The following is a 13,390-nucleotide window of genomic DNA, read 5'->3' as shown; positions in this document are numbered from 1 at the left end:
TAATAAAGAAAAAGCAAATCCCATGGGAAGGGACCTTGTTGACGTCTCGGTCCCAGGCCAGCCTAATTCCTCCTTCAACCTTCAAGCCTAAGCTGGACTTTTTCACGATTCTCAGAAGCCGAGGGCTAGAGAAGCCCGCAGCCCCGGCCTGCCCGAGGCAGCCCCGCGGCCGGGGCTCTGGGCAACCTGCTCGCCCCGGGCTGCAGGGCAAAGCCGGCGCCACGGAGGAGGCCGTCCCAGGCCTCCGCGCTGAAGTCCTCTCTGCAAAACCCTTGCAGAGCAGAACTTGAAGTTGCCTCTCAGCTCTGCCGGATCAAGCCCTACCCCTACCGTACTCTGCCATTCAACAGCAACGAAGCGAACCGTATTTTCGGGGAACGAAATTAAAATGCACGTCTGGGCAACTAATATTTTTGGCATCGCGCCTCCCAGTCAAGAAAACACGTGCCACAGTAGCCAGAATAAAATTCGAAAAGCGTTTTCTTCGCAAAACCTTTTTTGCCACATCACGGGCCTTTCTCCGAGGCGCGTACTAAGCATTCGGGGAGCAACGCCAAACAAACAGAGCAAAAATGAGATCAAAGCAAGGGAGAAAGAGGTTGATCGCATACCCAAATGTCAACCTTTGGCCCATCGTATTCCTTTCCTTCAAAGAGCTCCGGAGCAGCGTAGGGAGGACTCCCACACCAGGTTTTAAGCAGCTGACCAGGTGTGAAGATGTTACTGAACCCAAAATCTGAAAGAACAGAGGAGAACTGATTAGAGGAATACGATCCACTCCAACTGTCCTAAAAACAAATGGCATTTAAGTAGTTCGCTGAGCCTAGTAAAGTCACGTACAATCCCGTAACGGACAACCGATACGCAGACATCAGAGGAACAAGAGGCGAGGAGAGCAACGCTGAAACCACCCGGGCAGCGCGCAGCTCCTCTCCGTGCTGAGACAAAAGACGACCACGTATCGACAGCGGCACGTCCACGTCGCGCAGTGCAAAACGCACCCCATTTAAGCAGCCTGCTGCAAAACACCAGGCCTTAGGCCTGCTTCGCGGGCTGCAACCACTCTGCTTCTGCTTAGCGGAACGCAAAGATCTTCCCAAAAGTTCGCTCTTCCCTTTTCAGCCACGTGATTCCCACGCCGGAGTCGAGGCACCAGCGACCAAGATCAACCAGGGCTGCTGCAAGCCAGGCGGGAGGTTTGGAATGAGGCCTCCACCTCCGGCTGCCGAAACCCCACATAAACCTCGTGGGCTAATTTCCAACCTCGGGCTTCTCCGGCGGCAAGTTTCACAGCTTCGTTAGGGCCAGGGCAGCCGCCAGCAAGGCCAGAACGCGGACAAAGGGAAAAAGAACGGGAGATTTGGATTTTCCAGAAAGCACCACGTGCCCTGGAAACTTCGGTTATGGTGGGCAGCTCTACAAACCAAGGCAAATCGTTCCAAGAGCAAATAATAAATCCCAAACGAGAAATTCAAAAAAAAGGTCTTAACCTCACGGGCAGCCAACCGTCAGCTTACATGGGCACCGATGGCATTCTCTGCTAATTAACCTGGCACACAGCTGGGACTTGCGCTGGAAAGAGAGCACCGAAATCAAAGTCTGCATGCAAGAAAAGCGAGCTTTTTCTTAGAAAAAGAAGGAATCCTCAATAACCACGTCTGTTTTTTTCACCTCAACTGAAGAAAAGCAAATACAGGCAGAGGGGCGTCTCCACGGCCTGCGAACGGGGTCTCCTTAGAAGCACGCTCTGCCCGAAGGAGCCGTGCCGCAAAGGCTATCTGCAAACCGCTTTGCCTGTGTTTCTGCCAGAAGTGCGCTAGCAGGAGACCGAGCGACACCAGTGCACGCGGACGGGGACCCCCAGCAACAGGGACGTTATTTTTCACGGCATTTGCCCAGCAGCAGATCCTCACGGCAGGCTTGTGTGGGAAATGCTGGAAAAAACAAGGAGGGCCAGAAACGCTCAGTCTGCAAATTCTAACTGATTAAAGCAAAAAGCATCGCGGCACAAATACACGGGCCAGCGAGGGCCAGCACCGCTGCGCAGGAGGCACAGAAAGCCCCGCCGGCACTCCGCGGACAATGCACGGACTGGTGAGCCCCTGCTCCTGCCTGCGGTCGCCGCTCTCCCGGCGGGATTTTCCGTGACCGAATTTCAGGTGCCTCTCCTCCTTCAAAGGCTGCCGCGGACCTCAGCAGAGCACCCCGCACAGCTCGGCGCAGCTCCCGCTAGCTCAGCTCCGGGAGGGCACGGCCAGCTTTCCTTCTTCCCGTCCCTTCGCAGGGGGCAACGCTCTCGAGGCGGAGACGGTTTCCCCCGGCGCGAAGCACCTAGTGCGGCGTGTTCCTGGGGAAACAGCGGGGGCACGGACGAGGCTGCTCAAACCCTGCCTCAAAACAGAGCGCAGAGAGGGTAAATGCTCTTTAAAAGCATCACAGTATCAAAACAGGGCAGTTCAACACCCTTTGGGTTTTTACCGCTGGAAATGAAGTCGTCTCAACTTCCAAAGCACAAGAGCTGTCAGCCTTTGGAGGACTGCTTCAGGGAAACAGCGGACAGCCGCACAATCGTCCCTCCCGCCTCTGCAAGCTTTTGAGCTGTTCCGTCTCACGTTTAAAGCAGGACAGGTAACGAGCGCCTGAATCACGCTGCCAGAGCAAGCACTAAAAACTACGGCGCTGAACCCATTCCCGTCGCCTAATAACAACGCCTTTGTAGTCAAGTTTAGATGCAGAGGCTCTCCGCCCGTGCAAGAACACGCTGGAATTTTGGTACTGCACGTTTTGAGCAAGTTATTCTGGTTTGGGTACTTTTATTTACCCTTGTACGTTCTCGAGCGGGCTTTGCAGCACTTTGGGAACCAAGCGTACTTCCAAAGCGGTGACTGTCTCCCCGTGCAGCCCGGCACTGGCTCCGGCCGTGCACGGGACAGCCGAACGAGGCGTCCCCTGCGCCGGCCCGCTAGCCACAGCACGCCGCTCAGAGCCCCACTCGCCGGCGGCACGGCAAGGCGCGGCAGCGCGCGCCGCAGGGAGAGCAGAGCCGTGCCGTGCCGTGCCAGCTGGCCGCCGCCGAACAGACAGGCGGCAGCTGCCTCCTGCACCCTTCTCTGCTTCCGAAGAGCCGCAGGAGATTGGTTGCCTTTGAAACTTTACCCCTCTTTCACACGGGGCTGGAATCAGCCCACGGGTTCCCAGCTCTTTTTGAGCGTGGAGAGGAGGTGGGCAGAGAGCCTCCCCGCGGGGTCTCGCCTTCGGGAGCCGGGCCAGGAGGGCAGAGACGCCGCCAGCACGCCGGTGTTCAGCCAGCAGGTCCCGGGGCTCCCGCAGTCACCCCACGGCTGCCCCGGATTTCGGGACGAGAACCCTCTCCCCGCGGAGGGCTGCTGCTCTGCCCTGCCCGGGCCGCGGGCGAGTCGCGCTGCTCGGCTCTGCGGGGAGCTGGAGCCAGGCGGCTCCGTCCTACACGGAGCCCTGCTCCGAGGCTGGCAACGGCCTCCAGAACCCACCTGTGCTGCACGAACCGCCGCCAAGGCTGGTGACAACAGCAGGCTTCTTAAAGGCCCCCCAAAAAGCTAACGGCAGGGACGACTTGGAAATCCCAAAGCAACAAACAGCAAAACAAAATCTAAACCCAACAAAAAAACCCCCCTGCAGCTTAAATAAACTTTCTTAAAAACTATGAGGAGTCACCCCAGCCCAAGGCGACGTTTAAACCCAAATCCCCAGGGAGCAGCCAGGTCTCATTCCACAAACAGAGGCAGAGGGAAAAGGGCATTTGTAAAGAGCGAGGTAAAAGTCACGATAACGGGATGCAACGAAAATATTTAAAAGCAGCATCTGTGTGCTACCAAAAAGCGGGCCCAGTCCCTCGCGCGTCCTAGAGCAGAGCTGCAGGGAGCTGGCGTTAGCATCTGCACAGCAGGGACTTTTATCCTCAGAAGGCGAAGGAGCGAGCAGACGCTTGCAAACGAATGCAACGCGATGCCTAGATCCGATTCCTCTCTGCAGCCGTACCCCAGGAAGGCCTGGGTATTTAGCAATCATCTCAGCTCCTGGCTGAACTCTCTGACCGGGAGCACAAGGGAACACAGTGCCAGAAGCTACTGACTCAGACTTTGAGAAGGTACGCTGGAGAAAAAGCATCCATGGGAAAAATGAGAGCGAGGGTAACAGCCTTTGTATCTTACTGTTTATGGAAAAATAGTATAGTTGCAACCGATTAAAAAAACCAAACCCAAAAAGCACACCGTAGTCACCATCGAGCGAGAACGGCAGCGTTAACCCCCTTCGAGGCTGCTACGCTATCTCGCTAAGCGCCAATTACTGAACGAACGCCGAGCAAGGGATGCAAAGCTGCAAACGGAGGTCAGTAAGAGCGTGCTAGGAAACCTGCACCGGCGAGAGTCCGAAAAACTCCAAAAGCCAGCGGAATTAGGCCCGTTACCAAAGGCTGCGCAGGTGGGCATCGGAAGAGCCGCAAAGCCGTGGTCCCCGTCTCGGCTCTGGCTGTTCGAGATGACGCGCCGGCTCACCGCATCCCTCGGGCTCCCTGCGGCGCTGCCGCTTGGCGGATAACGGGTGACCAGGCCTACCAAGCGCAGCCTTCGGAAGAGACTCCAGATGCATCTATGGCTTCCATCGGCTGAACGTGAAACGCGTTGTTGAAGAGGCTCGAGGCAAGACACGGCGAAGGGCTTTGGCAGCGAAGGTTTCGCCGATCCTCCACCCTGCGTAACGGGGCTTTGCGCGTTTCGGTAGCGTTTATCCTGGGGGGTCTGGCGTGAAAGACATCAGTTGCTATCGCTTCTTTTTTTGCTCTCGAAACAATGGAAGAACCGGTGTCAAGTTTTAATTAACGAGTTATAGGGACAAAACTTAATACTTGGAAAATCCTCCACCATAAATCAGCTTTTCCAGGCTACTTTTCAGATCACTACATCATCTTCCTGCCAAGTAAAACACTACCACCACCAGGGTGGGAACTGTCTTCTCGACTCTGTTCCGGGAGCAGAGATTTGGAAGGAAAATAGTTTCCAGCTCCCTTCGATTAAAAAGAAATAAAAGTTTCCACAATTTCAGACGTTCACAGAGCTCGTCCGCTCGCTCACGTGGACGTTTCTTTAGGAAATCCAGCCGCGTTCCAGTTGCTACCCGGGTTAGTTTTTAACTTTCCTTTCTTTTTACTCGCTAGGCGCCCTCCCCCTCTACCCACAGATCGGATTTTACCCCGCGAACACAAGATGGCCTCAAATCATTAGCGCATCCGTTCGCATAAAACGGACGCCAGAAAGCGCTGCTGCCGACGGCCTCCCGACCGCCTTGCTGGTGGGAGCTCCGCCACCCGCCACCGACTCCTCCCCGCGCAGCCGCCGCCGCCGGGCGCTCGCCGCTGCCCTCCTTCAGCGCGGCGGCTCTTGCCCGGCGGTAGGAAACGCGCCTGACCGGCGAACCCAAGCTATTTTCCCCGTAGCGGCAGCACGTTTCTCTCGGTGACGGAACGCAGCGCAGCCCCGGGAAGCGGGAGCCGTCGGGCTTTCGGCTGGCCACGAAACGCTGAACGGCGCAAGGCAGCACAGAGTCACCCAACACGTAGGGTTCAACAGCGACGTCCCTCTTACTCATCTCCTGCTCCCAGAAGCAGGTTATCGTCCTCGCGCCAGGGAGGACACGGTTCATACCACCACGCGTCCGGAGGAAACTTCATAAAGCCCTTCGCTCCTTTCCATTCCTTCCCCGCTCCCTCCTCACAAAGCGAGGGTGAGAGAAACCCAAGAAATTACTGATCATTTTACTACAAATCGCATGTTAAACTCTAATCTAACACCTACAGATGGTAGAGAAGAGAACAGCAGCACGACGAACCAGACTGTTTCTTCAAGATGGTATCAAGCTCGAAGAGTACTCCCCAACTGCCAGCATTACAATTGCTCGCAGGCTGCAAAGTTTGTAGCCCTAAGCCCTTTGCTTTTTTTTTTAATTCAAGCTACAAACCCTTGTGAAAGCCGACAAGCTCTCCGAGGAAATCTATTAAGGGAGCGGGCAACAAAGCGCTTTCCAAAAATGCTCTGCTATGCATTGGGCCCTAGCAGAATTAAATGGCAAGCGTGAGCTCTTCCAACTCAAAAGCCCGTGACACGGGATGACCGGGGCGGTATTAAATCCTCGTTTCAATCGGTTGCTACGTAATCCCACAAAGCCAAATGAAATCAAGGCCCGTCAGCGCCTCAGGGAGCTCACAGCCAAGGCTCAAGCTGACGTAGGAGGGGACGGCAGACAGGCGGCCTCTGCTAGGTCAGCCTAGAAGCTGCCCACGGTGCAAGCTCTCGGGAAGGGCAGCTCCTAGCAAAAAACCCCGCTGCCCAGCAAGACACCGGGAACAGCCCGTAAGGGGCGATTTAGTAACTTCAGCTTCTCGTCCTGCGAGGAATAAAACAGGCAAAGCACCGGGGCTGATTCTCTTGCGCCGTCAGACGGCGCAGTGAGGCGACTCCGCGGACGCCGTCTCCCCTTCGCCGCTCTGCCACAAACGCTGTCGTCCTGACTTCCCGTTCTTTCGCTCTCGCCTAGTCTGACCCGCTTCCAAGAAGCCCTCAACTGGCAGCAGGACTCAAAACAAGGCCAATTTTTTGATATTAAGTCTCGCCCGTTATCCAGCGTATTGGAACACTGCAGTATCTATAGCCGCCTATCTGCTTACGAAGCCAAACCAGCTTTTTTTTTTCCCCCCTCCTCCTCCTTTTATTTTGCGCTATTTGAAGGGAGATATAAATCTCCTGGCTGCGACCTGGCAGTTTCAGCTCCGGGCAGCAGGCCACACAGAAATCCAAAGCTTCCTTTAGCTGCGCTGGGCTTCCTTCGCTCTGAATACCTGGAAGCAGCCAATGCCTACATTTATTAACTTCTGAGAGCAGCTGCCTTCCTCCCACACCGCTAGTCTTAGCTCACCTGCTATTTTGATGTTAAGGTTCGCATCCAGCAGTAGATTTTCTGCCTTCAGATCTCTGTGGACTATGTTACGACAGTGACAGAAGTTGACAGCAGCCACTATTTGCTTGAACTTTCTCCGGGCTTCCTTCTCGGCCATGCGTCCGTGGGCCACCAGGTGATCTGCAAGGGACGAAGCGAAGAACAAGGTGGTTACTCACACAGGCAGCGCGAGCTGGGCGGGGGCTTCTCGCACGCTCGCGGCAAGCGATGCAGAGGAGGGGGACGGGGACCGACGCGGGCGCCAGCGCGTCGTCCAGGTTCCGGCACCAGGCGGGGTCGCCGCCGAAGCTACAGGGAGAGGGGCTCCGGCACGCCACCGCCGCCGCGCCAGCCCTGGGCTGTCCCCAGGTGAAAGCCTTTAAGACGATAAACTTCCCTCTACGTCGAGGACAGCTGACGGGGCTGGCTGGAAAAGCAGAACTGCTTTGTGAAAAGCGTCAAGGTTTCAAAATCTTTTTCTACATCAAAATAAAACCAATACTCCTTCAACCTTTTCCTCCAGTCAGATACCGAGCCTCATAGCATATTACCTGGACAGCGAGAGGTGCAGGCTCCTCAGCTTCAGCTTCCTAGCTGAAAACCCACCAGCTGCAGAAAGTATCTAGCGTCATCCCTCTCCGGAGGGAAAGCCACTCGTGACCAGAGCGGAGCGAAACCCGGCTCCGGCAGCCCGCGCGTCTGCCGCGGACCCTACCAGCTCCCAGCGCTCCCAAAGCGTTGCGCTCCCCTTACAAATGCCGCGACGCGGGACCAAAGCACAGCTTCGGGAGCAGTTTTACTTCGGCGACGCAACAGAAGAAAGTCATCGCGCGCACTTCAAAACATCTGCAGGGGCTCCTGACGCTCGTAACCGCACTCTGGGCACTCGCTACCGTTTGGGGGCAAAAACATGCTCGCAAAATTCAACAATGCACCTCGTTATAAAAACGGAGCTTGGCTCTGCTAGAGAAGTCTGAGCGCTCTCAAATATTTTGGTGAAAATCTACACTGCCACTCAAAGGCAGCATTCGTTGCCAGCTAGGCTTTCCTTGGAAGCCAGCAGCGTGCACACGGACAGGAAAGGTCTCTCCAAGCGCTCGCAAAAGCAGGAGTGCAGCAGCAACCCCGCTTACAGCACTCCGCTTAAGCCCCGAAAGCGCCAGACTTACAGAAGCCACTCGGCACGCTACCCTGCAAGCGGGGACGGGCAGGCAGGAGACAGGCGGTAGAAACGGCAGAGAAAGGAGGAGAAAAAGCATCTCCCTCCCCTGAAGCATCAGCAGAACAGGCAACAGAACTCTGCCAGGGAAAGGGTAAAAGCCGAAGTAAGCGGCAGCGGAACGATGAACCACGATTATCACCCTTTCCTCACACCTCTCCGCCCTACAAGCCTTCTAGCTAGAACTGATGTAGCATGGTAGGAAGGACGGGTAGGAGCAGCAGTTTGCAAGACTACGGAGCGGAGGACAGCGCTACAAAAAAACCCAGGAGAGAGCCGAGAGGCGTCCTGGCGAGCCCCCGGTAGCCACGCACCCCGACCCACACGCGGGACCCGGCGGCTTCCCGAGTTCCCCCGGCCGGCGGGAACGGCTGCGGAGAGGTTTGCACGAGCCCTCTGCCCTCCAGCGCGGGCCGCCGAGCGGGTTAGCAGAGGCACTAGCAAGCCAGACCCCGGGGGCTTATTATCTCCTTGCCCATGACGCGAGGCTACTACTTCTCCGCTGGGCCATCGAGTCGGCCTGAAAAGGCTTCTGGCCAAAACCAGGCTGAAGCGGTCCGTTTCACCCCATACGCGCCGTTAAACTGGAGGGCTCGATAGAGAGATCTCTTCTTGTAAATAATAAAAAGAAATCACTTCTGAAGGGTTCTCATCAGGTGGCTGCATTTTCCCCAGTCACCCATTAATTAAAATACCTGCAACATAATTGACTCGCAGTAAATACTAATTACCGAGATCCATCAAAGCAGCTCTGCTGGCTTCTGACTGCAGAGCAACCTACTGCTCCACATCTGACTGCTCGCGTTGTGCAACAGAGCAAAGTCGTTTTTCGGAGAACGCGGCCATTGAGTTTTATTCATCGCCTAAACTTATTCCACGAGCAAATCTGAACCGGGGCTGGGGAAGGAAATCCACCACCGACTCCAGGATGACCCTCAAGTCGCTGGCTAGGAAAAGCAGAATTTACTACCTCAAACGGCCCCGTCGTATTTCGTTAAGTCGTTTGCGTGCTCGGAAATTTTTTACTCTAAAGAGCCGGGACACCGGCGAGCAGAGTCAAGCAAGGCCTGCTCCAGCTGCAGCATTCCCACCCATCAACGGAGAGTAGCTCAGCTCCTCGGCCAGTCGAGGTCGGCCGCATCTTTTACCCCGCTTGAATTTGGGAGCGCGGCCCGCCGATACAGCAAGCGCTCCTAAAACAAAGCGCAAGGCTCCAATCTCTCAACATTTTGGAAAGTATTTGAGAGATTCTCCTGCAGGCGAGAAATGAAATCCAGCTGCTGCGGCGGGCGTATCTCTACCAGGCTCTCCTAAGCGTACTTTTGCCCACAGCAGGATCGCCCGTCCCCCGCAGAGACAGCGAGACGTGCCCTTCGGTCCCCGGCCCTTCGCCGAGTCTCGCTCGCAGGGGCTGCCCTGCCGGACGCCCGCTCACGCAGAAAACTCTGCTGCCCTTTTATCAGTCGGTCCTGCTTAGGCTGTGAAAAACCTCTTTCTAGGTCAGGCGTGAAATTTCACTTTTCACGAAGAAACGGGAGCGGAGGCCGGTCCCCAGGCTCCGCACGTAGGCAGGGCGCTTGGAGACCGCTGACATTTCTGCACAAGCTCCAGAGGAAGGACAGAAACAATGAAGCTACAGAATGCTTCACATACCACCAAGGGCAACTGTATGCCAAAATTAACCGTTGCAAGCTTAGTCTGCATAAACCTCTCAGGCAACGGAGGTTACAGAGGCGACCCGAACGTTCAGCTGGGAGCTGATGGCGAGCGCAGCAAGTCCAGAAGCACGGACTCGCCGCTGGGTCGCACCGACGTCGGTGCGCGCCTGGGGAGCCGGAGAGGCGCGCGGCGTTGCTCCGTGGCATGTCTTCCAGAGAGGAAGGAACGCGTGGTTTCATTCCACAACCCTTAAAAACATCGGTTGCTGTTCTCGGTCCTTACATGAAGCACCTGATGCTTCATACAAGTATGATATATATATATATATTCATATATATAAGTATTATAGATATATTCACATATAATCCTACCCTGAAGAAAAAGCATCTTCTGGTTAAGAGGCCGGACGGGCACACAAGGTTCCACTTTTCGCCTCTAGACAGGCTCCTCGCGCTTCTGAGTTGCCTTCTGTCTGGAAAGCAAACGCTGCTTAAGCTTCGCATCTCCTCCGCGCGGCGGGTTACCTTCCATTTGCAGGGGGTTCGGTGAGCTCGCGGTCTCGGAAGCAGCCTGGCCTCCTAGAGACCGGCACCACGTTGTGTTTTAAGGCGTCCGTCCAGTTCACGCTCAGAAAGCGCAGGACGAGGAGGAGGAGATGGAGAGAAGGGGCAGAGACAGCAGGCGTGCCAACCACGCTAACCAGACGATAATTTTGCCAAGCTTTCTGAGAATTTTTGTTAATCAACCAAGCACCCGTGTTCTTGTCAATGGGGACTGCAGATTATTTACAGTATTCACCGTAAACAGCTGAAAGCAAACCAGACTTTTAGGCCATGTTCTGTTTGAGCTTAAAAAAAGGCCACTCGAGGGACCTGGAACAAAGAGCACCCTACGTTTAAAAGGGGACGTTCATTTGTTCGTAACGTCAAACCAGCAACCCAACCACGCGCAAAGCAGGCGCAGGGACAGAAATAACAATTTACGTTTTGCTGCTTAGGCCCACGGCAAAAGCAAGCCTTCTCCCTCGTCCCCGTGCGCCGCTAGGCAAACACAGAGAATTATCAGAACGTTTCCAGTAACGGATGAATCAAAGACACTTACGGCTCAGCTGAAGAAGCTATCAGCCCTTTTACTGGAAACTCAGATAAAGAGGTTGTAAAGCTCTCCTAGGTGCTAACCCAGGAAAGCCTGCAGAGCTCAGAGCAACAAGGGACAAGAAAGGCAAGCATAAAACTCTGACTGACTCAAACCGTGGCCGTTTACAGAAACCAGCCTCCTTTCAGCTAAAGCTTCCCTCCCATGTTACTGCCTATGCAATATTCACAGCTGTATGGCACAGCTTAAACCTCTGGAAGTCTTTTTAAAGCATCAAGGGAAACAACTCAGACCTAGTCGGACCGCAGCCTTGCCGTTCACAGAAGCCTGCCGCTGTACTTCGGACCGCGCCAGGCGCTCAGCCTCACACCGAGCCTTTAGCATCCAGAAAACGGGGGCTGTCGGCCCCCCGCCTTCCGCAGCTCAGCGCTACGCTTTTGCACGAATCCCTAGGTCAGGCAGGCGTCGAGGTAATCAAGAAAAAGCGCCAAAAGACTCAGCGCAGGCATGTTTAATCACCGGCACCCAGGAACAGGCGCCGTGACAGCGACCGCACCGTCCGTCCGCACGGAGCGGCCATCCCGGCGGTTCCCGGCGAGCCTGCCACGCGAGGGACGGACGCCGCGCTGAAGCGACGCGCGGGCCAAGCTTGACCCTTCGCGCTCGGGAAGCCCCAGCTTCCATCCGTGAAGCCGGCCCGCGCCGAGACGCTTTCTCTCAACGGCGCGAGGACGTGAGATTCTTCAGGACTGGAGATGCTGACGCCTGCGAGGAAACCTTTCCAAAAGGGGTTGCTGCTTCCTCCCTGTAAATCGCTTCCGCCGTTCGGACAAAGTCTTACCGGCTCCTCAGGAAACTCCGATCACAAAAAGCTGAGGCTTTAGTTTCCCCCTCTCTGCTCGAGGCCTCGGGCGGCCCCTGAAAACGCTGCGAGGAGGCGAGCGGGGCCACGGCCTCCTGGCTTCAGGGCTACTACACAGCCGGCTGCTGCCAGCCATCAACGAGGATAAAACGCTGGGCAGCGTAATGGAAATTAGCCATGCTAATGAGCTGCATTTACTACAGCACAAAACATTTCAGAGAGCAATTAGATTTGCACTTCGGCTCATGTAGAAGGCTATTTTTGTAACCAAGAGAATTCATTCCAAGTTTGTATATGAGCTCGCACGTAGTTCTGGATTTAAAAAAAGAGGAGCCCGTCCCTGCCAAATTCAACAGAAGAGGGAGCAAAAGTAAAAAGCGATTTATACTTTTCTGCAGCGATCCACACGCAGGCGAACTCTAAGAGACGTTCAAGTGACTTTGCTGCTGCAGGAGGTCGGATGAACTTCGCAAGCCTCCAGAGCTGTTGGGTTCCTAGCGCCGCGATCCACGTCCGAGGAAACAACGGGAAGGCTCAGCCGGAGAAGCCGGGTTTTGCACCAGGCGACCCACGCTTCCCAAACACCAGCTACTGCTGGCTTCTCCCCTCGGCTGCCATCTTCTCGGAGGAGGAATCCGAAGGACACGGACGATGCTGAGGAGAAGGCACGACAACCATCCACGAAGGAACTGAGGAACTGGTATCAGATTATACTCACTGGAAACCGGCACTTTTCAGCTCAAGTTGTCTTATTTTCCTTAATTTGGGGCTTGTCTTGCTTCGCTAAGAGCTTCGTCTTTGTATTATTACAACTCAGCCTCAGTTCCCACAGAGGGAGAGGCTCTGACATCAAAGGCGAACCTACCGCGACGACTGACCGGGACAAAGAGGCGAGCATTCCCATTTGGCTGCCAGGCCCGGTGCGCCCGTCCCCTGCCTGGAAGCAGATGCAAGCCAGAGCGCTCCAAGCTCGAAGGATTTCCCCCCTTTCCGAGGCTGACATCGGCTAAGCTAGGAAAGCCCAATCTCACGTGTCAGTAAATCTCTCTTTCCCCAGGTTTCTTATTGGTCGTGGCAATAAAACAAGCAAATTAATAAATCAGTCCACAGTTCTTGCAACTGTGCTGCACGGATGCTTTTCTTCCTCTAAAGAATAGCTTCTGCGGTCGAGAAAGCTCAGCTGTTAGCAGACAACGGAGTTTAAACTGGATGTAATAATGCACGCTAAGATAACATCAGATATCAAAAAGATAAGAAAATGCACGGTTTCGAGAACGACCTACTACAGAGCCGCAGGACGGCCCGGTTCTTTGAAAGCTACTAGCACGCACCAACAGTTCCGCTACGGTTAACAAGTTTCACGCAGCTTGCTGGGAAGCAAAGTATTCAGCAACGCTTTAAAATCCAGCGGGATGACTATTTCCAACATCTTTAATCCCAAAGTCAGCATAAAAGAGGAGCAGCACCACCTGTCAATGAAACCCAAAGAAGAAACAGAGGTTACGGAAGTTTATTTCCCATCGAGTTGGCAGCATTTATTTCTTTACCCCGCTGGTCAATGGAAAGTTTTCCGGCTGAAGGGCATC

At 54.9% G+C, this 13,390-nt stretch overlaps 1 protein-coding gene across 7 annotated transcripts in view; it reads right to left on the bottom strand.

The window, feature by feature from the left end:
* Positions 1-13,390, bottom strand: part of SIK3 (SIK family kinase 3) — an 85,261-nt gene that overhangs the window by 23,599 nt on the left and 48,272 nt on the right. For 5 of the 7 annotated variants that reach the window (XM_082330866.1, XM_082330867.1, XM_082330868.1 and 2 more), the window contains 2 exons: positions 6,949-7,110; positions 612-736 (listed from right to left, as the gene is read on the bottom strand). In XM_082330866.1, coding sequence (XP_082186992.1) covers positions 612-736; positions 6,949-7,110 — 287 coding nt within the window. Of the gene's footprint in view, positions 1-611; positions 737-6,948; positions 7,111-11,235; positions 12,166-12,192; positions 13,118-13,390 lie in introns of those variants that run through there. The other 2 variants (XM_082330864.1, XM_082330862.1) reach the window with 2 other exon arrangements.

This window comes from Platalea leucorodia (assembly GCF_965183815.1).
Source record: "Platalea leucorodia genome assembly, chromosome: 20".
Taxonomy (NCBI): Eukaryota; Metazoa; Chordata; class Aves; order Pelecaniformes; family Threskiornithidae; genus Platalea; species Platalea leucorodia.
This window is presented reverse-complemented; position numbering and strand designations above follow the sequence as displayed.